General features: G+C 49.6%; 4 protein-coding genes across 7 annotated transcripts in view; 2 read left to right on the top strand and 2 right to left on the bottom strand.

Annotated features, from left to right (window-relative positions):
* Eftud2 (elongation factor Tu GTP binding domain containing 2) overlaps positions 1-9,142 on the bottom strand; it is a 43,837-nt gene extending 34,695 nt beyond the window's left edge. Inside the window, exons 1-2 of one of the 2 annotated variants that reach the window (XM_087909916.1) lie at positions 9,012-9,142; positions 6,058-6,166 (exon numbers count right to left, since the gene is read on the bottom strand). In XM_087909916.1, the coding sequence (XP_087766042.1) occupies positions 6,058-6,162 (105 nt within the window). In that variant the 5' untranslated portion in view covers positions 6,163-6,166; positions 9,012-9,142. Of the gene's footprint in view, positions 1-6,057; positions 6,167-7,815; positions 7,917-9,011 lie in introns of those variants that run through there. The other variant, XM_087909917.1, reaches the window with a different exon arrangement.
* On the top strand, positions 9,103-13,424 carry Dnaaf19 (dynein axonemal assembly factor 19). Of its 2 annotated transcripts, none has more exons than XM_087909919.1 (4): positions 9,103-9,233; positions 10,678-10,829; positions 11,171-11,303; positions 11,956-13,424. In XM_087909919.1, the coding sequence occupies exons 2-4, from the start codon at positions 10,687-10,689 to the stop codon at positions 12,391-12,393; spliced, it is 714 nt and encodes a 237-aa protein (XP_087766045.1). In that variant the 5' UTR covers positions 9,103-9,233; positions 10,678-10,686; the 3' UTR covers positions 12,394-13,424. The 2 variants fall into 2 exon arrangements, with proteins under 2 accessions (XP_087766045.1, XP_087766044.1); XM_087909918.1 differs by lacking the exon at positions 9,103-9,233 and adding an exon at positions 9,326-9,448.
* Positions 13,425-13,557: 133 nt separating this feature from the next.
* Positions 13,558-15,575, top strand: Fam187a (family with sequence similarity 187 member A). The gene has a single exon (XM_048445836.3). It carries the CDS (start codon positions 13,575-13,577, stop codon positions 14,835-14,837), a length of 1,263 nt encoding a protein of 420 aa, XP_048301793.1. The 5' UTR covers positions 13,558-13,574; the 3' UTR covers positions 14,838-15,575.
* Positions 15,567-25,014, bottom strand: Gfap (glial fibrillary acidic protein). Of its 2 annotated transcripts, XM_048445834.3 has the most exons (9): positions 24,528-25,011; positions 23,586-23,646; positions 23,279-23,374; positions 21,911-22,072; positions 20,977-21,102; positions 20,561-20,781; positions 19,620-19,663; positions 17,593-17,678; positions 15,567-17,038 (listed from the first exon to the last, which is right to left on the bottom strand). In XM_048445834.3, exons 1-9 carry the CDS (start codon positions 24,992-24,994, stop codon positions 16,997-16,999), a joined length of 1,305 nt encoding a protein of 434 aa, XP_048301791.3. In that variant the 5' UTR covers positions 24,995-25,011; the 3' UTR covers positions 15,567-16,996. The 2 variants fall into 2 exon arrangements, with proteins under 2 accessions (XP_048301791.3, XP_048301792.3); XM_048445835.3 differs by lacking the exons at positions 15,567-17,038; positions 17,593-17,678 and adding an exon at positions 18,709-19,295 and having other exon boundaries at positions 24,528-25,014.
* Positions 25,015-25,447: the final 433 nt, after the last annotated feature.

Raw genomic sequence — 25,447 nt, 5'->3', positions numbered from 1 at the left:
CATCCCAGCTACTCTGGAAGCTGAGGAAGTAAGTTCAGTGCTGGTTGACCGGCTCCCTGCAGACCCTTCTCTGCAGAATGAGCAACCTTCTTACAAACTCTTATGCATTAGAGCTCCAAATAGCTTGTTTTGGTTTAGCTTTTGTTTTTCTGAGACAGAGTTTCTCTGTTTCTCTGGCTGTCCTGGAACCTACTCTGTAGACCAGGCTGCCCTCAGACTCAGAGCCTTGCCTGTCTCTGCCTCCAAGTGCTGGGATTAAAGATGTGCACTCAGTTTTCTTTTCTTTTTTTTTTAAGACAGGGTTTCACTCTGGAGTTCAAGCTGGCCTTGAGCTTGTGATCTTCCTGCTTTTCAACTGCTAGGATTACAGGCATGCGCTACCATGTCCAACAAGCCCCAAAATCCTATGCACATCTTCACTAGCCAAATCACATGTATCCCTATAATCCCAGAACCTGGGAGGCCAAGGCACAAGAATCACAAGTTCACTGCCATCCTGGGCTACTTAATAACTTCTAAGCCAGCTTGGACTACAGTGTGAGACCCTGTCTCATATTAAAAAGAAAAAAAAAATCACAAAAATCTTGTTGTCTTGGCACAGTAGTATACTCCTATAATAGCACCTGGAAGAGGGATCATTAGTTCAAGGCCAGCTTGGCTGCCTAGTGAATTCCAGGGTACTCTTATCTAACTTTTACCTAAATAGCGAGTGCCCGCTCCCCCCATCCCCCCCCCGCCCCCTGCCGCAAAGTATTTAAAAATAGCTGGTGTAAACCTTAGTAGAACACTTGGTATACCAAATACAAGGCCTTGGGTTGAGTGCTGCATACTAGGGAGAAAGGAGCGGTGTCATCAGATGCTGGTCAGCTACAGGGAGAACCCCAAATGTCCACTAATCACAAAGCGGAGGACACAGCACAAAATGGTGTAAGAATACAACACCATGTACAAGTTTAAATGTACGCACAAAGTATAGAATATGCATTTAGCAACTCCCACCAACAGAACAAAACACCCATCATTAGAATGCCTACTATAGCGGCAGTGTGGGAGTAAGACTGATTAACAAATTAACTAAACAAGAGCAGAGACTTACACAGCAAAGACACCGAGGAGCTCAGGAAAAAGCATTCATATGCCCCCCCTCACCATTCACTTTCTTATCATGATTTATATTTTATGTGCATTCGTATTTTGCCCACATATATGTCTATGTGAGGTGTACAGATAGATCCCCTGGAACTGTAGTTACAGACAGTTGTGAGCTGCAGAGTGGATGCTGAGAATTGAACCCAGGTTCTCTGGAAGAAGCGGTGTTCCTAACTGCTGTGCCATCTCTCCATTTTTCTTCTTCGCATTTGTTAGCAGGTTTACGGAGCTGTAACCACCATCTTAAACACACAGTTCAGTGTTTTTCGTCCACCTGCACAACTCCACAATCAATTTTAGACACTATCCCTAAAAGGAACTTTGTCCTCCTGAGTTCTCGCCTTCCAATCTGAGCACCCTCTGGTGACCCTTTGTTTCTACAGCTGTGCCCCCATTCTCCGGGTCCTCATCGAAGGCAGCTTCCTTAGATGCATCTCTTGGTCCCTAGGTCAGGAATGCCTTCTCACAGACACTTACTATGGTACTGAATGTGCATCACCTAACTGGCACCTGTCTCCTATGGTAAATATTTCTGTACTTCATCTCCTTCAGGAAGCAGTAAATTCCGGAAGGCAAAGCTGTGACCCACTCTCTTTGCATCACAAATCTTTGCAAAGAGCTCTGCAAACATTACTGAATGAAACACTGGGCATTACTTCGTCTGGACTCCTTTTGCTGGGATCACTTTGAATTCTGACTGTTATCTAATGTGTCAGCTTTAATGTGCCGTGGAAGTTGCTGAGAAAGGTTGGAAAGGACAGAACAAAGCAGAGAGGTCTTTGTATGACAAGATAGGAGGATCTCCCAGGCTAAGTGGCCAGCCAGTCTAGACTAAGCTTCCAATAAGAAAACTTGTCTCAAAGGAGGTGGGCAACATTCCTGAAAATGACACCAGAGGTTGTCCCCAGGCCTCCACACTAGCACACAGGGGCACTTGCACACATTTGCCCATTCACTCTACATATTCATCTAAAATCATTTAAAAAGGAAAAATGGGGGCTGGAGAGATGGCTCAGCGGTTAAGAGCATTGCCTGCTCTTCCAAAAGTCTTGAGTTCAATTCCCAGCAACCACATGGTGGCTCACAACCATCTGTAACGAGGCCTGGTGCCCTCTTCAGGCATGCACGTAGACAGAATGTTGTATACATAATAAATAAATAAATATTTTTTTTAAAAAAAGGAAAAATGGTATTTGCCGCCCTTGCAGAGGACTTGAGTTTGGTTCCCAGCATCCACAAAGCAACTCACAACTGCCTGTAACTCTAGTTCCAGGGGAACCAATGCACTCTTCTATTCTCTGTGAGCCCTAGGGATGTATGAGGCACACTTACCTACATGCATGCAAAATACTCACACATATTAATAAATAAATCTTAAAAAAAAGGTTCATAAGGCATGAGTAAATTCAAATGTCTAATAAAGCATGTGACTAGCAAATTTGAGGTCATGGGTTCCATCCCTTGTACCACATTTAAAAACACCTACATATATGATTTACATAGCATATTCCTGACCTGTATCTCAACTTAGTAACAAAGCATGAGAACACCATTTTTACAAAACCCTTATCTGATTTTTTTTTTTAATTTATGTGCTTGGAGCTGCGTGGTGGCACACACCTATAATCCCAGCACTCGGGAGGCAGAGGCAGGCAGATCTCTTGAGTTTGAGGCCAGCCTGGGCTACAAAGCAAGTTCCAGGACAGCCAGGGCTACACAGAGAAATTCTATCACAAAAAACAAAAATATTAATAAATACATAAAAATATTAAGACCTTAAAAATAAATAAGTACATGTATGTGCTTGAGTGTTCTGCCTGTCTGCAGTCTGTGCACCATGTACAGCCCTTGAGTGTTCTGTCTGTCTGCAGTCTGTGCACCGTGCACAGCCCTTGAGTGTTCTGTCTGTCTGTAGTCTGTGCACTGTGTGCCGCCCTTGAGTGTTCTGTCTGTCTGCAGTCTGTGCACCGTGTACAGCCCTTGAGTGTTCTGTCTGTCTGTAGTCTGTGCACCATGTGCCGCCCTTGCAGAAGTGTTGTCAGAGGTCAGAAGAGGGTGTCAGATCCCCGAGAACTAGAGTTATAGATGGTTTGTAGGCTGTCATGTGGGAGCTGGGATTCAAATTTGAGCCCTTGGCAAGAAGAGTCAATGCTCCTAATCTGAGTCATCTCTTCAGCCCCCCCAGGTTGTATTCAATGGTCATCTATATTAAAAACTACCTTTTATTTTTTAAAAAGTTACTTTATTGGGGCCAGGTGGTGGTGGTATACACCTTTAATCCCAGTACGCAAGAGGCAGAGGCAGGCAGATGAGTTTGAGGCCAGCCTGGTCTAAAGAGTAAGTTCTAGGATGGCTAGGGATACAGAGTGGAACTTTGTTTCAGAAACAAAAAAAAAAAGGTTATTTTTATTTATTTGTATGTTAGGTGGTTGTGACCTACCCATTGTGTGCTAGGAACTGAACCCAAGTCCTCTGGAAGGGCAGCCAGTGCTCCTAACTGCTGAGCCATCTCTCCAGCCCCTAGAATTACTTTCCTGTAGTTTATACTTGTGAGCCTCAAAGACTGTCATGAATTTGAGGCCAACTTGGATTACGCTGTAAGATACTGCTTCAGCCTGGAGCCCCTCAAAATCATCCTGTTACTACTTCTACATGGATACATTTCACACCTAACATCTTAAAATGTAGTGTCCTACCTCCATCTTTTGTTTAATTTTTTGAGACAGGGTCTCTCTGTGTAGCTAGATTCTGATTCTGTAGTTCTGATTGTCCTAGAATTCAGTATGTAAACCAGGCTGACCTTGAACCCACAGAGATCCATCTACCTCTGCCTCTTAATTACTAGGAAGAAAGGTGTGTACTACCACATTTGACTCCAATTCCATTTTAAGATGAATTTCTTGACTCATTTTTGTTGTTGTTGTTGTTGTTTCATGGCCTCTCCTCTCCACCCTCCATCTGGCAGTGCTAGGGACTGAACCCAGGGTTTGTCATGCACACTAGGGAAGTACTCTCCCTCTGAAGCATAACCCCGTGGCTCTCAGATTACCTCTTTAAGATTTTCCTAACACCCCATAGGGTGCAATTCACCTGGACCTGCAGACTTGAACAAACTGAAGATGCAAGCCACCCTCCCTTCACCACACCTACAAGAAGCTTCAACTTTCTTTTTTGTTTGTTTGTTTGCTTTTTGAGACAGGATTTCTCTGTGTATCTCTGATTGTCCTGGAACTCATTCTGTAGACCAGACTGGCCTCAAACTCAGAGAGATCTGCCTGCCGCTGCGTCCCTGAGTGTTGGAATTAAGGTGTGCACCACCATCGCCTGGCTAGCTTCAACTTTCTTTTTCCTAGTGCGTATTTTTTCTAGCTTGAGCAGCATTGCCCTTCACAGCGACTGATAGCAGCCAGAACTGTTTCCATTTTCTGCTGTCCCAAGAATATCATCTTGCTAGTTGACCAATCCATTGCCAAGAAATGGGATGAATCTGTTTTTCATTGTTTGACAGTCCTGTATGTTTATACAATGACGCTAGCTGTTCTCACCCCATTCCAGTCTCATTTCCACTGAAATCATTCATCCCCTAAAGATCCTACTTCTTTAAATCTACGTTTTACTCATGTTCTGAACAATGCTAAAACATTAGAGCCACTTTCAGTGCCATTTGGATGAAAATGTCCAGCACTTGCTTGTTGAACACCTGGCCCTCAGTTGGTGGTACTGTTTCAGGCTGCTGTGAAACATTAGGAAGACGGAGCCTTGAACCTTACAGTTTGGTTCTGGTTTCTGTCCTCCCTCTGCTTCCTAGCGTCCTGAGATGTGAATACGTAGCTGTCACAGAACCAACTGCTGTCATGTGTTCTCCACCATGAGCCACCGAAGTCCTTCAAATCATGAGCCATATATCCTTCTTCCTTTAGTTGGTTCTCGTCAGGTATTTGTGATGACAAAAAATATAAATTGTACCCCTCCTTAAAAAAACAATCTTCTTACTAATTCTTTAGAGCTATATTTGGGAGACGGGATCTCATGTAGCCCAGGTTTGCCTCAAACTCATTATAAAACTAAGGTTGACTTTGAACTCTTTATTTCCTGCCCCCATTTCTAAGTATTGGGATTATATAACATTCCTGGCTTTTTTATATAAAGTGCCTTTTGCGAGCCTTAAACTATTCTAAACTCTATCTCCCACTCTGAACCTGGAGTAATAGAAATCTGCACCCTCCTTTTGTATGCCACCCCCTGAACCAGGGTTTCTCTGTGTAGCTCTGACTGTCCTAGAACTTGCTATGTAGACCAGACCAGACTGGCCTTGAACTCACAGAGATCCATCTGTCTCTGCCTCCTGAGTGCTGGGATTTAATCTATGTGCCACCACTGCCCGGCTTTGTGTGCCACTTTTAAAATCTGAGTTTACAAGGCTGTTCCAGGTGTAGATGCGCTGACGTAGCTGACTGCCCGTCCTGAACGAGCTCACTCATGCCTGTCAGGAGACACTGCAAGGAACCAGAAGAGTCCACAGAACTGTTCCCAGAATCTGAACTCCAAGACCATCTCATGAATGAAACTCTTATAGTCCTGCCTAAGCTGTCAGGGGACAACACAAAATCCCAACAAAAGTCATGTTATAAAAAAGGCAGTATTAGAAATACATGCAGGCTATTACGGGAGCATTGTTTTAAAACAGAGAGGGATAAACAAAACAATGTTCAGCCAGGCAGTGGTGGCGCACGCCTTTAATCCCAGCACTCGGGAGGCAGAGCAGGTAGATCTCTATGAGTTTGAGGCCAGCCTGGTCTAAAGAGCTAGTTCCAGGACAACTAGGGCTATGACACAGAGAAACCTTGCCTCGAAAAACCAAAAAAAGAAAAACAAACAAACAAAAAAACAATGTTTGTTTTGTTTTACCTCATCAAGATCTTTTGTCTCTCTTCCCAGTTCATCATCATCTTCATCAGAATCAAGCTCTGGTCCAATATAATTCCCAAATTCATCATACAAGTCAGTATCCATGATGCTAAAATTCAAGAAGAGAACAGTCAGTATCTGGCAAGTCCTGAAAGCCTGCATCACAGCCTGTCTCCTTACACCCATCCTTCAGGAGTTAACTCATGACTGACCAATCTACTAAAGAATCTCCCGGAGTCTAGTACTTTCTCCACTTCTCCACCCTACTCATTTTATCTATTTGCACACATCTCACACTCTATTTTATTAAAGGACAGGGCCTCTTGTTGCCCAAGCTGGCATCAAACTCTATAAAGCCCACACTGGTCTTGAACTCCTGAACCTCCTGCCTTAGCCTCCTAAGTGTTGAGATAACAAACATATGCCCCATTCCTGGCTTTATTTTACTTATTTAATATTTTTTATGTATTTTATTTTCTGTGTATAGATGTTTTGCCCACATGTATGTCTGTAGACCATGTTCATAGACATGATGCCCACAGAAACCAAAAAAGGAAGTGAGATTCCCTGAAATTGAAATTATAGACCAGGTGTAAGCTAATGTGTGATAGTGAGAATTGAACCTAGGTCCTTTGAAAGGGCAGCTAGTACTCTTAATCATTGAGCCAGCTCTTCATTCCCACCTGGCTTTCTTTTTCATTTTAAAGACAGGCTCTCATTGTTACCCAAGCTGGCCTTCTGCCTCTGCCTCCCAAGTTGACATAACAGGTATACAACTCACACACCGTCCACCCTCCCCTTGCCTAAATTTATTTATATGTGTGTACCTGTCTCTGTGTGTGTGTGTGTCTACGTGTATTTGAATGCACATGTATCAAAGACAGCTTCAGAACCTTTGGGTAATACAAGGATTGTAACATGGGTACTAGGATCTGACCTCTGGTCTTCATGACTGCCTAGCAAGTGCACTTAACTACTGAGCCATTTCTCCAGCATCTCACTTCTTTTTTTAACAATAATATTCTCAAAATGTCAAAATACAATCATTAAAATAAAAAAATTAATACTGGCAGGTTAGTCTACTTCCTAAGACCCCACCAAGTTTGACGAACTGTTTCAAAACTGAACTGCACAATCAGGGATGCAAACCAAGATCGTATGCTTGCAAAAAGGTAGCTTTATTCTTTTAATCTACAACAGTTTTTTAGTCTTGATTTTTATGACTTGACCTTTCCAGAGATTACAAACCACTGGCTTTGTAGAATGATCCTTCATGTGCATTTGCCTACTATTACACTCAGGTTACACATCTGGAGCTAGGATGTCACATAGGGATGCTATGCTCTTTTTGGTACACAATTCCAACCTGTCCTTATTGATGCTAATTCTGATCCCTCAATTGAGGTGGCAGTTGACAGGCTTTTCATTATAAAATCACTCATTTTCCTTTGTAATGAATAAGAACTGTGGATTTTTTTCTCACTTCAATTACTGAAATTCTGTTCAAAGGAATAGTTCAAGCTTTCCTAGACCACCGATGTCTCATTTCTCTATGACACCATAACTGACTCTCATCAGTATTTTCTACCCCGAATGCTAGTTAACTATTTATTATTATATTATTCTCTCCGACAACTCTACAGTTTGCAAGCAACAAAATCTAGAGTGTGGGGAAAGCATCGGGCCTCAGGGGTGAGGGCTCCATTTGTACCTTAACCTCATCTCTAACAGTGATGCGACTCAGAGAAGTTACTTTACCTCTCTATGTATTTCCTCAAGTAGGAAAATGGAGCGAACGATCATGGCATAAAAACTTTCAATGCACCAAGGAGGTGGCTCCGTGGGGAAACCCCTTGCTGTGCAACCTGAGTTCAATCCTGAAAACCCACAAAAAAGCCAGATGCAGTCGCACAAGTGTCTGTCATCCTAGAAGGCCTACAGGAAATGGAAAGCAGAGAGATTCTTCTACAGCTCAAAAGCCAGCTAGCCGCTATTAGCAGTAACTGGGAGACGCTATCTCAAGATAGGTCAAAAGATGAGGACCAAATTCTGAAGGCTGGCCTCTGACCTTTGCCTGAAGGCTATATAGCACAATTGCACCCTCACTCACTACACACACACACACACACACACACACACACACACACTCACACACAAAGGATGATTAGCTGGGCATACTAATTTGGTGCTTAGGATCAAATCCTGGGCCTCACACTAAACACTCCACCACTGAGTTATATCCCCAGCCAAGTAAACAAAGTCTTTCCTTGAATAGAACTTGGGGAACAGGAGTGTATATTTGTCTATTTGTCACTGATAAATGTTAATACTAAATCGGAGGAAAAACAAACTAACAAAAACAATGTATAGCACAAAACGACCCTCAATAGGCCCTCAACAAGTTTTGTCGGGTTTCTTTTGGGGGGGAGGTGAATTAATAATATGCTTAATTAAGCAGAGCTAGTCTCTAAATACTAAACCTGCATCTTATCGCTACAACGCGGATTCTCAAAGGAATGCTCAATCTTTTCTGCTTTAATTTTTTGAGCCAGACTCAATGCTTAGCCTAGGCTGGCCTTGAACCTGCGACAATCTTCCTGTCTCGATTGCCAGAGCGGGAGAAATAAGCATTAGCCATCACAGCCAGCTCGGATGCCGAATTTTGAAGCTCAGCGGTGAAGGAAGCACCAATGGAAGTGGGAGTGGCAGGGGTCTGCGTCGTTAGAGCGCCACCTCTCTCTACCCAGGAACAAGATTTAAACCATGCAGGGTATCGCGGAAACCCCGGAACCGTCTGTGTGTGTGTGTACGTGTGTTGGGGGGGGGGGCTTTCATTCCCTTTCCTACTCCAGGCTTCACTTTGTCCCTGTGTGACAAAAGGGATAAATACTATATAAATCGCCTTCTCCCAAGCTCATGTTCTCTCGTGTTCCAACCCTCCCGAGTCAGCTCACCCGCCTCCTGCTCAGCAAAGCGCTCCTGACCCGCCGCCTGAGCCCGCGCTTCCGCTGCACGCCGCGACAACGCCGGCGCCAGGCACCAAGAAGGACCCCGAGCGCGTCGCCGGCCCGCTCCGCCTCGGAGGACAGCCCTTTGCCTGAAAAACAGCTTCGAGGAATGCTGGCCTCAAATACAGAAACGGGGAAGATCAACTTGTTGGTCCTCAAAAACAAAGCGTGAGTCGCTCTCAAGAAAAACAAGGCCGGAGGATTCACGAATCTGACCAGGCGCCTTGGGACACCCTGAAGGGGAGGACCTTCGGGCAGGCCACGTGGGCAGACTAGTGGAGCCGTTGCTAGGCGACAACCGCTGTTGGGCGGGCGACACACAAGTGTTCTAACAGATCGAGAATTTTCACCCAAAGCAAGGGGTCCAAGATTGGGGCTGCTGGGTGAGAGTCTAGGGAAAGTAAAGGGGACTGACCTAGTTATTCTATGATTAGGGACGGCTTAGACCTCGTCAGGGAGGTGGGCGGGTGGTGGGAGTCTAAGCTGCTCCCGAGGAAGAAAGATCATGAACTCAGATGTTTTGAAGAGAACAACCTGGACTACATAGCGAGACACCCCCTCCCCCCCCAAAAAATGACCGAACGGGATCTGAGACACTTGAGTCCATTGTTGGCTTGCTAATACAGCCCACTTAGCATTCCTCTTCCCCTCGTTGGGGTCGGCGAGGGTGGTGATGGAGTTGCTTGCGGACCAGCTCATGTCCTGCCCTAGGGGTAATCATGAGTGAACTACGCTACCTAGCTCCGGTTCACCAGAATTCTGAGGAGGAGAGAGGTCTCACAAGTGAATGTCGGAGCTCAGACTGGAACACGTAGATTCCGGTGAAATCAGCCAGTTAGACTCACACCGGAAGGCTGCAGAACTGCAGTGGTGGGACTGGAGTTAATGCCCCACTCACCTGTGCCTGCAGCCCTCCGTTGATCAGGGACTTGGGGATGTAGATCATTGAGCTTTTTTTTTTCCCCTGGGGATGGAAGCCACTTAGCTTTTTTCCCTTCTGCCGCTTTCCCTCGACTCCCGGCGTAGTCATTGATTTTCGTTTAGGTGAAAATATCTCTTTCCACCATTAAAAATATTTAGTGAAGTGTGAAATTTTGTCCTTGGGCTCAAGAATCCTGGTTTCTCTCTCGCACGCCCACACATGCATGTGTGTGTGTGTGTGTGTGTGGTGTGCTCCATTGTCCATTGTGGCAACAACCTGCCATAGAGAAATCCTATGTGAAAGAATAAAGGTTCAAAAATCTAAATGCTTTCTCAGCTGAAACATCCAAGTTGTTTTGTGGTGGTGCTGGACATCAAACCCAAGGTCTTGTGTTCGCCAGGCAAACATCTACCGCTGCACCCTTGGCATCTAACATAGTGTTAGAAGCAGAGAACGAAATTGAGACTTCAAACCGGAAGCTTTCTGTTCTGTTTTCTGTGAGAAGCCTTGAATGCGTCTTCATCATGCAATTCCATTCCATCTGTAAAGGACGGAACTAGATTTTTGTAGCACTCCAGGATACATACTGGATTGCTTTGGGTTGTTTCACATTCTGGCAAAGAATCTCAAGGCATCACCTCTACCCTGATGCTGAACCTCTGCTGATATGCATTCTTCTTGCCTTTCCAGGCCTGAGCCATGGAAAAGAATGATACGATCAACTTCAAGGCTTTGGAGAGAGAGCTGCAGGCTGCACTTGCCGCTGATGAGAAGTACCAAAGGGAGAATGCTGCCAAGTTACGGGCGGTTGAACAAAGAGTGCCTTCTTACGAAGAGTTCAGGTTGGTGTGCAGCTCTATTATGAGGCCCCTCAGGCATGGTGGGCTATGGAAGTTAAAAGCAAGCAGTCTAGATTCAGATCATTCTGAGCTCCCATCCTGCCCCCACCCTCTACTACTGGGCGGTCTTGCCCAAGTTCCTTAACCAACTGAGACTTGGTTGCGTCTGTAACAGAGAAATGGCTGCTACAGTTGTTTGAATTATCGTGTGTAAGCACAGCATGTCGCCCGTTTGAAGTGCTTGAGTGCTGTTAGCTAACTGTGCCACCGTTGCTGTTGTGATCCAGCCAAGTAGCTGCCCCACACTCAGGGAAACGAAGTGTCAATCTCTATCTTTGACCTAGAGGTATTGTCCTTGCATCACACCTGAAACCTCTGGACCAGAAGGACAAGATAAGGGGAAAAGGAATTGTGCCCTGGAACTGTCACACTACTAGGGAAAGGACTTTTGAGGATGTGGCCACTGAAATACCCCAGGTAGGTGCGGGCCAGCCTCTTTAGCCCAGCAGGATTTCTCCATGCTAAAGCTATGGCCCTGTCTTTTTACATCACACACCACTTCCTTACATCTCCCGGAAGCCAACAGAAACAGGCTTTCCCCCCTCTAATCCTAGAATAGCAATCAGATGGTGGGACTGAGATGAGCTGGGCTCAGCAGTCCAGTATTCCTTCTGAGACCGATGGGAAATAGTATAACAACCCTGCGGCAGTATCAGAGAGGGACCCAGCCTGACAGACCCTTGACACTTACTTTGAATTCTTTCTTCTCTGTCAGAGATTGACAGTAAACTCCCCCTCCCCGCCCCCACCTCCCGCCCTGCCGCCTTTTCTCCAGCAAACTCTGAGTTACTCTAAAAGGCCAAGAGCTATGTTTCCTTTCTCAGGAGGAAAACCCCAGTACAAAGGAGACCTTCAAATCATAGCCTGGATCCCTTGGGCCCTCCTCCCTCCTCCCTCCCCAGCTCCTTTTCTCCTCCCTCCTCAGCTCCCTCATCTGAAAATGAGGCCGCAGAGGCCAGTCTTCCCAGAGCTCAGGGAGCAGTTGCAGCACCAAGATGAAAACTCATAACCCCCCTCCCCATCACAGCTGCAGAGCGGCAAGCTGGCCGTGTTTCCCTTTGTAATGCAGGAGACATCACCCTTCCAGCCTGCAACCTCTGCAGAGTTTTACCGTGATTGGCGTCGGCACCTAAGAGGTGGACCAGAGCGCTACCAAGCCCTGCTTCAGCTTGGGGGTCCCAAGCTGGGCCACCTCTTTAAGAGGGATGTGGGCTTTGGACTTCTCGGGGAGCTGCTGGTGGCACTGGCTGAGCATGTGAGGCTAAGTGACCGGGCGGCGGTGCTAGAGATTCTGCACAGCTTGGCTAACACGGGACGGTTTACCCTGAACCTGAGCCTGCTGAGCCGGGCAGAACGCGAGAGCTGCCAGCACTTGTTTCAGAAGTTGCAGGCCATGGGCACCGCCGGACCCATGCAGGAGGGGTTCAACTTGGAGGAGCCATCTGCTGGGCTACAGGGAGAGGAGGGACTCCTACAGGAGCTGCGAGGGCTGTATGGGGTCCACTAATGGAACTGGCAGCCCTCAGCAGTCCCAGTGGTCTCAGAAAGCATTTTATTTTATTTTTTTTTAAGAAAAAGACTTGTTTTATTTTATGTGTATGAGTGTTTTGCCTACGTGTATGTATGTTCACCATGTGTGTGCCCAGTGCCTGAGGAGGCCAGAGAGGGTGTTGGAGCCTCTAGAAGTGTAGTTACAGATGGTTGTAAGCTGCCATTTGAGTGCCGGAATCAAACCAACCCCAGTCCCCTGGAAGAGCAACTGGTTCTCTTAACCACTGAGCCATCCCACCAGCTCCTTTGGAACGCATTTTGTGGTGGTTATCTTGGGTTTTCTGCAGAAGTATTGAAAGAACTATCGTGAGAAAGCCACACCCACTTCCCTTTTCAAGTAGTGGGCTTGCCCACCTCTCCAACCCATAATTTTATCTATGTTGGGCCCTACTAGTTGAGAGTGTTTTGCTCCCTACCCTTACGAGTTGGCCACGTCCCTTGCCTTGAGAAGTGGGTGTGTTTGCAACTAAATTCTGGCCACACCAAACTCCCTCCTAGAGGAGAAAAAAAAAAAAAACAAACTCACTGACCTCTGATAAAAGATAAGCACTGATCATAACTCTTAACCAGAATATTTATAACCCAAAGCCAGTGAATGAACAGCCAATCAATAATAAGCAAAGGCTCCTTCGTTTGAGATGCAGAATTTTCCCCCAGAGACCTAGTTCTTTCTCAGGTTGAGCCTGGGAAATTCCCAGTCCACTGGCTCAGGTCTGGCCAGCATCCCAGATGACCAGCTGTGCAAGAGAGGGTTCCTGTCATATCTCTCAGATTGCTGAAGGGATGTTCTCCAGGGCAGGCGGGGCCGAGGGTGCTTAGAGCTCATTCTAGTTTCCCTTAACCCATTCTTAGGTGAGTGCCAGTGTTCTAGAAAGGTGAGAGACTTCTAAGTTCTAGAATGACCCCCCTTCCCTCCTGACCAGATCAGTCCTGTGCATTAGAACAGCACCTTGTACATCAGCTGGGAATAAATTGTCTTGCATCGGCTCTCTCCCCTGCACTTTCTGGCTTCCTGTACTGGTTGTTTGAACCTTTCTTTATGTAGCAGCCTCCTCTCAGCAGTGCTTTCTAAAAAGCCACAGATCTTTGGTGTCCTGGGCTTTGCCCTGGCCCCTCAAGACCCTCCTTCCTACAAGCATGAGTCTGGCCCACACCACTGTGCTCCTGTGTGCCTGGGGCAGTCTCCAGGCCTTTGAAATCGTGGAGAAGGAGAACATCTTTCAGAGGACGCCCTGCCCGGCTTTCCTGATGTTTGATAACGCTGCCTATCTGGCTGACATGAGCTTTGAGCTTCCCTGCCACTGCAAACCTGAGGATGTTTCAACTGTGGTCTGGTATTACCAGAAGCACCTGGGGAGCAGCCACACCGTCGTGCTTACTGACTTCGATGGGCGGTTGCTCACAGAGGCAGCTCATGTTCGAGTAGGCAGCAGCATGCTGGTCCGCTTCAGCATCCGCATGTTCAGCCTGTTGGTTTTCCGGGCTCAGTCAGAGGACTCAGGCCTATATTTTTGTGGCACCCGTAAGGGGGACTATTTTTATGCCTATGATGTGGACATCCAAAGTCATGAGGGAATGGTAGCCACCTTCAAGGACAAGGGCCAGGAGCCATTGCCAGATGAATACTACGGAAGCCTCCATGTCTTTACTACCTTCTGGGAGTGGACCCCCTGTGACCGCTGTGGAGTGCATGGGGAACAGTGGCGCCTTGGACTCTGCTACCTGCAGAACCCTGGTCTCTCCCCTCGATACCTGAAGACACTGCCCGATGTTGTGTCCTGTGGCTCTCGGGCTGTGCCAAGGAAACTGCGCGTCAAGACCAGGTACCACACACCTGAGCTGCTGATCCAGAGCTGCCTAGTGTCCTGTGAGAAGAAGACTCAGGTCCAGAAGGGTGTGCTAACAATCTACAACTATGTGTCCAAGCTGGGCAGCCGGCCCTGGCTGTCTCAGGTGCCCATTCAATTCCATCAGCAGAGGCTAGGTCATGGCCTCATCATCTCCTGTCCCGGGGCCAGGCCAGAGCATGCTGTGGCCTGGGACAAAGACCATCAGCCCCTCTACCGCACACAGTACCTAAAAGGTGTCAATAGATCCATGAGAGTGTTCATCGACCATGGCAACCATCTCCACATCCGCTTCACCCAGCTGAGTGACCGGGGCATCTATTACTGTTGGCGGCAAGGGTTGAGGATCGCTGGCTTCCGGTTGGGAGTAACATCTCGAGGACGCTACCCAGCCTCGCTCTCAGACCCTGAGACTCGCACTGCTGTGGAACTCACCCTGGTAGCCTACCTGCTCATCACGGCCGTCTTTGTCACCATTCACGTCTGTCGTTGCTGTTGCTACTCATTTCGCCATTGTCCCAACTTCTCAGCCCATCCCCTTCTCCAGCTGTGAAAACCAGTTGTGTTTTAATATGTTTGTTAAATGATACCAGATGCCTCTGGATAGGCACCTTGGGCTGGGACACGTGACAAGGTGATGTACATACAAGTCTATTATTTACAACTTACTCCCCAGTTTCATGGGAGGGGCCTGAGTCTAATCTGGAAAGTGGAGAAGCCTGAGGGAGGTCAGAGGTCAGAGAGTGGGGTCAGGAGGGAAGTGGACAGGTGCATGTGTCTTCTCACATCACACTCAGGTTGCAGGAGGAAGTGAACCGACACCCAGCAGGTCACCCATCAGTGTCGTTGACATTGGAAGTGGTTTGCCCTTAAGGACTACGGCTGGGCTCTGATTGAACTGGATGGGGTGGGATGGAGAAGAAGAAGAAAGAAAAGTGGAGGGAGCGCCTATATCTGTTCTGCTTCCAGTTGTTCTGGGAAGAGCAGAGCAGCAGGCATGAAGAAGATGAAGGCAAAGTCGGGGACCAGGAATGGGTGGAGAAAGTGGAGCTCCAACACAGGACTTTCTGGAATGATGGCACCCAGGCTAGGGATTGGGCATGAGAAGAGGGTCTGGGGCCAAGGTCATGGCACCAGGGCTCTGTAGGAGGTGGATCTGACCTCCTATTGGGGCGGCCGCAATAGAAGTTCAGGATCTCAGTGCAGTCTGTGGTGATGAGCAAGTTGATTGAGTCCTGTCTTGGTCTTCACCCCACCTTCTGAACAAATCAGACCCACTCTGTGCAAGGCTGTGACACGTGTCTTTATTTCTTCTTGTGAGCAAAGGTGACGGCGCTGTTCTGCAGGTTAGTAGAAGTGGCAGGGAGTGGGAGGAGAGGGTACAATGTCCTGGCAGGAGGAAGGGGCCCACTCTATTTTTCGACCTTAGAGGGGAGGAAAGGGCAGTGGAGCGGACACTTCCAGCCCCATTTCTGGGCACAGTTCCCCATCACCTGCCCACCAGCCAGCCCGGGAGAGGGTGCTCTGGTGTGGAAGGGCAGTCTGATGTCACTTGTCTCCAGGCGGCTTGTATATGAGCCAGTCCACTAGGCTCATGCCTCAGTTTCTCAAATTGTCAAATAGGATGATGCTAAAATATAGGTAGTATTACGTATACCCATAAGAAAGGACATAGGCCCCTGCCTTGGAGAACAACAGCTAGTAATTATGGGATGGAGGACCTCAAAAGGGTGGTTGTGGTTTCATCAGGGTTGAGAAGCAGCAGTCACGGGGCAGAGAACTGAGTGGATAGGGACTACGCAGCCAGGAACAGACCTTCACTACTGAGGCACAGCTGCACCCTGCCCAACAGACAGAAGTCCCTCTCTCCTGTCTCGGTGTCCAGGAGAAGGAGCTATTTCCCTGATTCCCAGGATTCAGAGCCAAGCATAATTGGTGGCCTACAACTTCCCACTCCAATGTCCGAATCATCTCCGCTGCGGCACTCCTCCAGCCGGAGTAGGGGAGCCTTCCAGGGCTTGAGCTCACTGCACCCACACTTAGGTGCCAGGTACCCTGCTATACTCCCTCCCAGTACTACTTCCCTCTTCACTTATGCTATAGACCCCCCGCCAGCACTGAGAACCAAGTCTCCATATGCTCACAGGCTGCTGAGCTACGTGGCAACTCAGTGGGACTGAGACGTGAGTCACCACTCTGGAGGACCCTTAGGACTGCCTTAGTGGCCATTCCAGGTAGCAGATCTGCCCTACCCACCCCTCGATCAGTCAGGGCCTTTCCAGAAGCATAAGTCTCTGACTAGAGCTACTTTGCCTTGGGACCTCCCCTTTCTGTCTGACTTTCTGTCTCCCTCCAGCAGCCTGTGAAAAAAAAAGTCCAGTTCCCAGAGCCTTCCAGCTCTAGCAACAGTTTCCATAACAACAAGGATGAAGGAAATGATTCGTTAAGACTCCCTGCTCTGCCCAACTTTCCTCTTTCCTTCCAATTCTAACCCAGCTGCCGGCCCCTCCCCTCCTGACTGCCCCTTTAGGGTGAGTAGCCTGTTAGTTGGAGGCGCAGGGTATGTGCCATCTGTCAGGCTGAGTAAGGACTGAGCCTTGGGCAGCAGACAGGCATGAAAACAAAGGGAAGGGGAATGCCAACTCGGATGAGGACTATCTGAGGAGGAGCTTGGACCCTTCACGCTGTGTGGCAGGAGCAGGTGGGCACACCTCACACCACATCCTTGTGTTCCTGCTTGGACTCCTTAATGACCTGCAGGGGACAGGGAAGGTGCACAGTGTCCAGTTAGGGACTGACACAGCTTCTGGATCCATGTGCTAGGCTGTGCATCCCGACGCAAGTTCCCAACTGTCCTGGATCTGTCTTCCCTGACTGTCATTGTAATTACATCATGCTGAAGTCGAGTTGGGGTGTGAAATGCCACTTACAAAGCCTTGAATGCCATGCCTGACACTATGGCACAAGAGTAGTTATTGCTGCCGCCGCCACCCCATGCATGCTGTACCTATCTCCTGTTCCCATTCCTCTTGGGAAAATTCCTTTGAGTAAAATTTGAAGGCCTTTTCTTTCCCTAACTGTCCCAGTCAGAGCTGGACCCTCAGGTAGCCTTGGTACACAGGTTGTCCTTTACACACCACCTGGGGAAGGGCTGGGAAAGGAGAATTACATTCAAGGTCAGTCCCTTCTTCCAGAGCTCCACTGGAGTCCCCAGTACTTGGTTAAGGACCTTCCGTGAGCTAGTCCCAAGCTTTCTTTCTCTAGTCTAGCTTCAAGAACTCCTGGGGCCAACCAGAATCTTTCCTCACCTCACCATCACGCATCTCCACTGTCTTTACCACGATGTTTCTCTTGAGGTGTCCTTCCGATACGGACTTGGTGTCCAAGCTGGTTTCTGCAGGTGTGAGGAGAGGAAGCCTCCGTGGGCTCTTGGGATACTAAGCATCCTGTCCTGTGCCCAACTTCCCCATCATGCACCCAGGGTGATGACTACAGGGCTATCTAACTGGGCAGGGAGAGCCTTGACTTATCCAAAGTGACTGGAGTCTCTCAGCTGCCTCCCAGTACGGGCAAGTCCTGCTGCCGCCCCCCTCCCCAGTGTGGACACGTCCCGCTGCCGCCCCCCCTCCCCAGTGTGGACACGTCCCGCTGCCGCCCCCCCTCCCCAGTGTGGACACGTCCCGCTGCCGCCCCCCTCCCCAGTGTGGACACGTCCCGCTGCCGCCCCCCTCCCCAGTGTGGACACGTCCCGCTGCCGCCCCCCTCCCCAGTGTGGACACGTCCCGCTGCCACATCCCTCCTCAGTGTGGGCCCGTCCCGCTGCCGTCCCCCTCCCCAGTGCGGGCACGTCCCGCTGCTGCCCCCCAGTGCGGGCACGTCCCGCTGCTGCCCCCCAGTGCGGGCACGTCCCGCTGCTGCCCCCCAGTGCGGGCACGTCCTGCTGCTGCCCCCCAGTGCGGGCATGTCCCGCTGCCGTCCTGTAGCCCACTTGGCCTTCTGTTCTGGTACCTGGCTTCCTGACAACCAAGGGCTGCGCCAAGAAAGAAACCTCAGTTTCCTCCATTACACAAAAGGGTTCACGGTGCCTACTCTCCTAGAAAATGGGGGGGGGGGCAACTAATGCGTGTTAATGTGTGGCACAAATGAGCGATTAATGCGTGTGGGACCCTTCCTCATTCCTACCTTTTTCTGTCACTTGTCTGGACTCTAGTGACCTTTGACTGCCTAACATTTGGCACTCCTACCTCTACCCGGTCAGCGTAATTAACTTTCTAATGCTGAACCACATCCTGAAATATGTGTGGCCAATATTCCCAGATGGAGTTTTCCCCTGTAACCAAGAATCATTTAAGGGCCACATACCAGTAAAAAGCAATTTGGTCAGCCCCCCTTAGAGAGAAAAAAATGTAACATGTCACACTCACTAATATTTAAAATGAAGAGCTGGGAACATAAAACTTTATTCACTACAAGAGCAGCAGTCTAGAGGGAACTAGTCCTCTGGGCTGAATCAGCGCCGAGTGAAGCAACAGAACCTTGGGGACACATGAATCAAACACAGAGCCTGCCCAGAGGCACTGCAAGACCCAAGGGGACCACCTAGCGACAGAAAAGAGGCAAGGCAGAGGCTGGCATTTGCTCAGAGGCTTCAGAGCCTCTCATTTAGCTCCCGGGGATAAGCCCCCTGTATCATGGGCTAGCTCTGTCGGTATAACCTAATTACACAGAACCAGGGCCTGGACTAGGGACTGAAGCTTCTGGGAAAAGGTCCCAGTCCTTTAGAGGAGGCCTGGGAGGAAGAGGCCAAGAGGGCTGGGAAATAGGCTTGGGAAGGCTTACTCCCTGTCAAGCTGGGGAAAGCGCACAACTGAAAAGCAGGTATCTATCTAACCAAGAGCTGGCGGGGCTCCGTTTACAATCTGGTGAGCCTATATTGGTATAACTTGTATTGTGAGCCTTTTGAGATGTCTTGTGACTTTGAGGCCTTCCCCTTCTTTGGCGCTTTTGCCCCCTGTAGTGACAAGCAGTTCAAAACAAAACAAAATAGAAAACATTCAGAAGGGCAGAGCTTGTCCAAGGCCAGCAGACCTGGCATCAGTGGGGACCTCACCGGTCCTGCAGGGGCACAGCTAGGGGATGGGGGCCCAGGGCAGAGTGAGACAGGAACAGCTATGAGCCCTAGGATTCTGTGCACTGTCTAGGATCTCAGTGAAGGGTCATAAGGGCTCCCAAGGAGAACCTGGATCCCTTTGCCAGTTCCCAAGAGCAGTCCACAGGCCTGGGGGGAGGAGGTGGGAATTCAATACCCTTTCCCACAAGGCCCCACTATACTGACCTCGGATCTGCAGGTTGGAGAAAGTTTGTACAGGGATAGTGATGCTGAAAAACAGAGGAGGAATAGGGATGATGAGGTCACCCTGAGACATCCCAGGTCCTGGTCCAGGGACAGCATGAAACTCTCAAAGTCCTTTGCCAGGCCAGTCTGACTCCATTCCCGACATCCCCTAACTCTCTCCTCCCTCCCTTCTTCCATTCCTGCCTCTCCTCTCTCCTCTCTGCCCCCAGCTCTTTCTGACAAGAGTTCTCTATATACAGCTTTGGTTGGCCTAGAATTCAATATATAGACCAGACTGGCCTCAAACTCACAGAGATCTGCCTGCCTCTTCCTCTCAAGTACTGGGATGAAGGCCATGAGCTACCATGCCTATACATACACGCGTGCAGAAGTGGGTGTTGGATCTCCTGGAACCAGAGTGTTACCACAGGACATTGCAAGAAATCAAACAGCTGCCGGGAACCTGACCCCTGACTACAGAGTAACCTCTCCAGCCTCCACCACCTAACTTTCAACCCAGAAGCCAATACTCTCCCGGAGCTGAAAAAGTCTGCAGGGAGCTTGTGTGTTGTCTGCCCGTAGAATACCTCCAGGAAGGAGAATGGAGGCTTGGGAAATGGGAGGAACAACAACAACAACAACAACAAAAAATGGTCACAATAGCTCCAAGGATGCAGAACAAACCCATCAGGCCTTGGGAAGTGCCATATTTGTGGCCAGTCTTGGGGGTCAGCTGCTTAGTTTGGGGAATAACTCAAGTCCTCAGCCCTGGTACTTAATATTAGTTGAATAGGTATCTATTCTTCAGACATTTCTTGAATAGCTATTGTGCGTTAGGCTGGACTCTGGGGGTGGGAGGGGACACAAGGTTGGAGTACTGTAGGGAACAAGAGGAACTGCAACTCCCGAGAGACACCACCCTAGGGCGGTGATGAGCTCACCGGTTTTCCTCGCCCTCCAACAATTTCCTATAGGTGGCAATCTCGATGTCCAGGGCTAGCTTGACGTTTAGTAGATCCTGGTACTCCTGTAGGTGGCGGGCCATCTCCTCCTTGAGGCTTTGACCCTCCTCCTCCAGCCGGGAGAGCGCCTCCTGGTAACTCATCGACTCTCGTGCGTGGCGCTCCTCTTGTTCACGCATTTGCCTCTCCAGGGACTCATTCTGTCGGATAGAGCCCACTGATCGAAGAGCCTGGCGATTCCAAGAGGCTTCGAGGCTCTGCCCTGGCCCCCTATTGCCGCTTCCAACTTTTCAGATATCATCCCCCCCCCCCCCAACTCCCGACCCCGGTCCCCTTCCAGCAACATCTTGGGTGGCGCGGCCCCCATCCGACCAGCAGTGCCTGCCAATGCTCACCGTGCCGCGCAAAGACTCCAGGTCGCAGGTCAAGGCCTGCAGTTGGCGACGATAGTCATTAGCCTCGTGCTTAGCCTGGCGGAGCAACTCTGCGTTGCGGGAAGCTGCGTCTGTGAGATCCGCAAACTAAACCGAGAGAGGACCTGAAGTTGAAGGGAGGACTGGAGCCTCCCAATGGCACAGTGCACAGACCAGGGAACTGCCTGGGATGGGGGATAGACATGGTCTCTGGAATATCAGAAAAGTGGGGTCGACCTCAGTAGTCGCCCCGCCCCGGCCCCACCCCGGGAGCGTCTTTAACTGAAGGATTTATCAGGCCTTCATCCTGCTCAGGCTGTCACTGGCTTAGGCAGTTCACACTGGGCTTGGTGCCCTGGGTCAGCAGCATCTCCAGTCTGCTTTTTGTATCTCAGGCCTCCCGCCAAAGCTTGTTCTCTACATGAGATGCCCTTCCCTCTTCTCTTGAGTCTCTAGGCTGCCTGCCTAGCACAAGACCCAGCCCCTCACCTTCCCTGTTTCCCACAGTCTGTATGAACTCTGACAGCACCTTGACCAAATGTTTCTGCATCTCGGGAGTACCCAGCACACAGTAGTAGATGTTCAGGAGCACAGGACACAGACTGGCAGAGGTGCCAAAAAGGCGGCGTTTCAAATGAGATGGGTTAGAATGGGCAACTTTATCCCTATATCACTCAGGAGCTGTGTGACATTGTGCAAACTAGTTAACCTTTTAACCCTGCTGGTTAAAAGCAGTTGTCGCAATAGCAATTAGTAGTTTGGGAAGTAGTGGTGCCTGTGTGGTCCTGAGCAAGTCATCTCGCTTCTCTCAGAAAGGCTGGTCACCTATATGGGTGCTTTCCTAAGATTCCTTTCCTTATTCTCCAGTATGGATCAGGAAGGGCTGCCTGGAAGAGGCAGGTTGGCCCACAGGTACCTTGGACCGATACCACTCCTCGGCCTCTTGCATGTTACTGGTGGCCACTGCCTCGTACTGAGTTCGAATCTCTCTCAGGGCTGCTGTGAGGTCTGGCTTGGCCACATCCATCTCCACATGGACCTGCTGTTGGGCCAGCTGCTCCCGGAGTTCTCGAACTTCCTAGTAGGGTAGAAGAGGGGGTATGGAGGCTCTAATCTTAGGTCCAGGCTACAGCTGGGGCTCTCCTAGCATCACACTTCTGCCTGCCCAGATATGGCCTCGGCTCAGGGAAACGGGGCAGTCTTTACTGGAAGAAGCATATGACCTAACCTAACAGATATACGCCAGGCTTGCTGACACACATGTTTAACCCCAGCATGTGGGAGGCTGAAGTAGGCAGATCTCTATGATTTTTGAGGCAGACTTGTCTACATAGCATGTTCTAGATCAGTCAAGGGTACACAGTGAGACCCTATCAAAAAGTAAAAATAAGAACCCTAATGTTGGGGCTGGAGAGATGGCTCAGCGGTTAAGAGCACTGCCTGCTCTTCCAAAGGTCCTGAGTTTAATTCCCAGCAACCACATGGTGGCTCACAACCATCTGTAATGGGGTCTGGTGCCCCTTTCTGGACTGAGGCATACACACAGACAGACTATTGTATACAAAATAAATAAATAAATATTAAAAAAAATAAGAACCCTAATGTTTATGACACGGAAGTCTGAGGGTGTCTTCCTCCCAGAGCCGCAGAGCCAGGAACCAGGCATGAATATTGAATATGTCTTGCGTCCAGACCCTGAGGTCAGAGAACAGGTGTGTGTGTGTGTGTGTGTGTGTGTGTGTGTGTGTTTGAGACAGGGTCTCATGTAGACCAGGTTGGTCTCAACTTTTCTGTATTGCTGAAACTGGCCTTAAACACTTTGAGCCTCCCACCTCTACCTCCCAGGTTCTGAGATGTGTGTCACCATGTCCTCAGTGGGGTTTTCCTGTGGGTCCCATCTTACTGGAGACAGGTGGGGGAGAGGGTGAAACCAGAGAGGCTGTGTGACTTTGGGGTGTTTTTTTTTTTTTTAAAAAAAAACTTCTCCGGGTTTCAATGCCCTCCTTGTTGTGAAAGGGAACCATAAGAAGGGTTCACAGAGCTGATGGGGAGAAACCAAAGACCTGGCCTTGTGCTTCTTAGAGCATGGTGGTGTGGGTAGGATGTGTGCATTTTCCAGGGGTAGTAGATACTGGAAAGCATCTCCCTTAGCCTCTCTGTCTTCACTCTTTCTCTTCCATGTTCTTCTTCCTGACAGTTGGTGTCTCTGTTTCTCTGAATATTTCTCTCTCTTTCTCTTACTTACAGCTACCTGTTGGGCCTCCCTCCTTGCACCTGGCCTCACCTCCTCATGGATCTTCCTCAAGAACTGGATCTCCTCCTCCAGCGACTCAATCTTCCTCTCCAGATCCAGACGGGCCATGGTAGCTTCATCTGCCTCCTGGGATGGGAAGAGGACTTTTTGACCCCAGAGCCTGCCCCATGACAACCTCCAGTTTTGTCTTCCCTGTCCTTGTGGGGCTCTGGGAAGCAGGCAATTGCTGTGGAGGTTAAGTTCAGGGACTGTGTCTGGGTGGGCTGCCATTAACCTCCCTGTTGTCTGTCTGTCCGACCTCTCCCCCCTCGCTGCCCATCCCTCCCATCTCACTGACCTGTCTATAGGCAGTCAGGTTATTCTCAGCCTCCAGCCTCAGGTTGGTTTCATCTTGGAGCCTGGGATAGGGGACACAGATTTAGGGTTTCCTGAGGACTCTTGGATCCATGTCCCAAGCTCTCTGGAGGTGACCGTCATAAAACACTCTCACAGGACCCATAGAGTGGCAGGAGAAGTAAGCGTCAGAGGGTTCCGAGACAGAGGCCCTGGCTGAGAGAGTGAGCAGCAGATAAGGGCTTCTGCTTTGACTCATTACTGAGGCGCCTTATCAGAGTCGGTGCAGCTGTTCAGGCTCCCACAGACGCGCCCACCACCTTGTGCTCTCTGTGCAGACACCAGTGCACCTCCTGCACCAGAGGGGCCCACGAATGTCCACCATGCAAATCACCACGCCCCATAGTTCGACCCCTGGTCACTATCTTTTAGGACCGATCGTAGCATGACCTCTACTTCACAGCTATGACGATCAAAATGACTTGAGTGTGGTCAAAAGCTGGTGACAGACCGTCGTCTGGGTTCTGCACCCAGGCCAGCCTGCTCTTTCTTGCATTTCCTATATTTCAGAGACCAGAGCCTCCTTGTGGGCACAGACCTCCACTCTGACCATTCCCAGTGACAAATGAATGCAAGGGCAGAGCACCCACGGGCTGGTGGCTGGTGCCATCGCTACCCACACAGCCTTCCTCAGTGTGGAGGTGCCCCAGAGTGCCCAGCTCCCTGGCAGCAGACCTTTGGGAATCAGATCCCTGAAGGTTTGGTCTTGTCCTGGCTAGTTCCATCATATTAGGGAGCAAAGATAGCTCTCCCTTTCCTAGGCATGGGGAAATACATACAGCAGCTGAGAGGCCCAGCGCTTGACAGAATCAGTACCCTTCCTTACAGCACCTTTCTCGGGTCAGTCCCACTGCTCACTAGCCGTTTCCCCTGTCCCCCTCCTCACTTCTGCCTCAGGGTGCTGAGGTCCTGTGCCAAATTGTCCCTCTCCACCTCCAACCGGGTACTGTTGGCAGTAAGCTGGTCCAGCCGCAGCCGCAGCTCCCGCAGCTCTGCCTGGTAGACGTCGGCCAGTTTGGTGGGCTCCTTGGCGCGAAGCTGGTTCAGCTCAGCTGCCAGCGCTTTGTTTTGCTGTTCCAGGAAGCGGACTTTCTCGATGTAGCTAGCAAAGCGGTCATTGAGCTCCATCATCTCCGCGCGCTCACTGGCCCGAGTCTCCTTAAAGCCAGCATTGAGAGCACCTGCCAGGGAGAAGTCCACCCTGGCAGGGAGTGGAGGAGACATTCGAGCCAGAGAGAAGCGCGGGATGGTACCCAGCTGGCGGCTGGGACCCAGGCCCCTGACCACCGTCTCGGTGGAGGCATAAGAGCGACGTGCAGAGGTGATGCGTCTTCGCTCCATCCTTCCCTGCATCTGCTGGCTCCTGGGATGTCAGGGCTTTATGGAGGAATGGGCTGGACTGGCTCTGCCCTGACTTCCCGGCAGCACCCCACTGAATAGCCCGAGGGGGTGGAGCTGGGCCCTAGCCCAGCTATGGGGAGAGCTCCTCTCACCCCACTGAGGTCTTTGTATCAGATTCAAGGCTTCCGTGGGCATACCAGCTTGGCTTCACCAGAGATGAAGAAAACCCCCTTTCTGGTAAGAGGGGTCAAGAGAGGGCTAGAGTAGCTGAGGAAACAGCTTAGTCCATAAATTGTTTGCTGTCAGGCATGAAGTTCCAAGTTCTAGCCACAAAACAAGCACAAAAGGCCAGGTTTGACAATGCATACTTGTAACTCCAGTGCCCGGAAAGGAAAATCAGGAGGATCCTTGGGTCTCTCTGACTAATTGGTGAATTCCAAGTCCCAGGGAGAAATGCTGTCTCAA

The sequence above is a fragment of the Myodes glareolus genome, chromosome 9, assembly GCF_982192425.1.
Source record: "Myodes glareolus chromosome 9, mMyoGla1.1, whole genome shotgun sequence".
NCBI classification, from domain to species: Eukaryota; Metazoa; Chordata; class Mammalia; order Rodentia; family Cricetidae; genus Myodes; species Myodes glareolus.
Note: the sequence above shows the minus strand (reverse complement) of the source record. Positions and strands in the feature narration are given on the sequence as shown.

Excerpts from the sequence above, each read along its gene's own strand:
- Dnaaf19 (XM_087909919.1), top strand. The coding sequence starts at position 10,687 with ATGGAAAAGAATGATACGATCAACTTCAAGGCTTTGGAGAGAGAGCTG. Across the intron at positions 10,830-11,170 it reads CCTTCTTACGAAGAGTTCAG|AGGTATTGTCCTTGCATCAC; the intron begins GTTGGTGTGCAG and ends TCTTTGACCTAG. Across the intron at positions 11,304-11,955 it reads TGGCCACTGAAATACCCCAG|GAGACATCACCCTTCCAGCC; the intron begins GTAGGTGCGGGC and ends TTTGTAATGCAG.
- Gfap (XM_048445834.3), bottom strand. The coding sequence starts at position 24,994 with ATGCAGGGAAGGATGGAGCGAAGACGCATCACCTCTGCACGTCGCTCT. Across the intron at positions 20,782-20,976 it reads TGGAGTCTTTGCGCGGCACG|AATGAGTCCCTGGAGAGGCA; the intron begins GTGAGCATTGGC and ends TCTATCCGACAG. Across the intron at positions 17,039-17,592 it reads TGGAGATGCGTGATGGTGAG|GTCATTAAGGAGTCCAAGCA; the intron begins GTGAGGAAAGAT and ends TGTCCCCTGCAG.
- Fam187a (XM_048445836.3), top strand. The coding sequence starts at position 13,575 with ATGAGTCTGGCCCACACCACTGTGCTCCTGTGTGCCTGGGGCAGTCTC.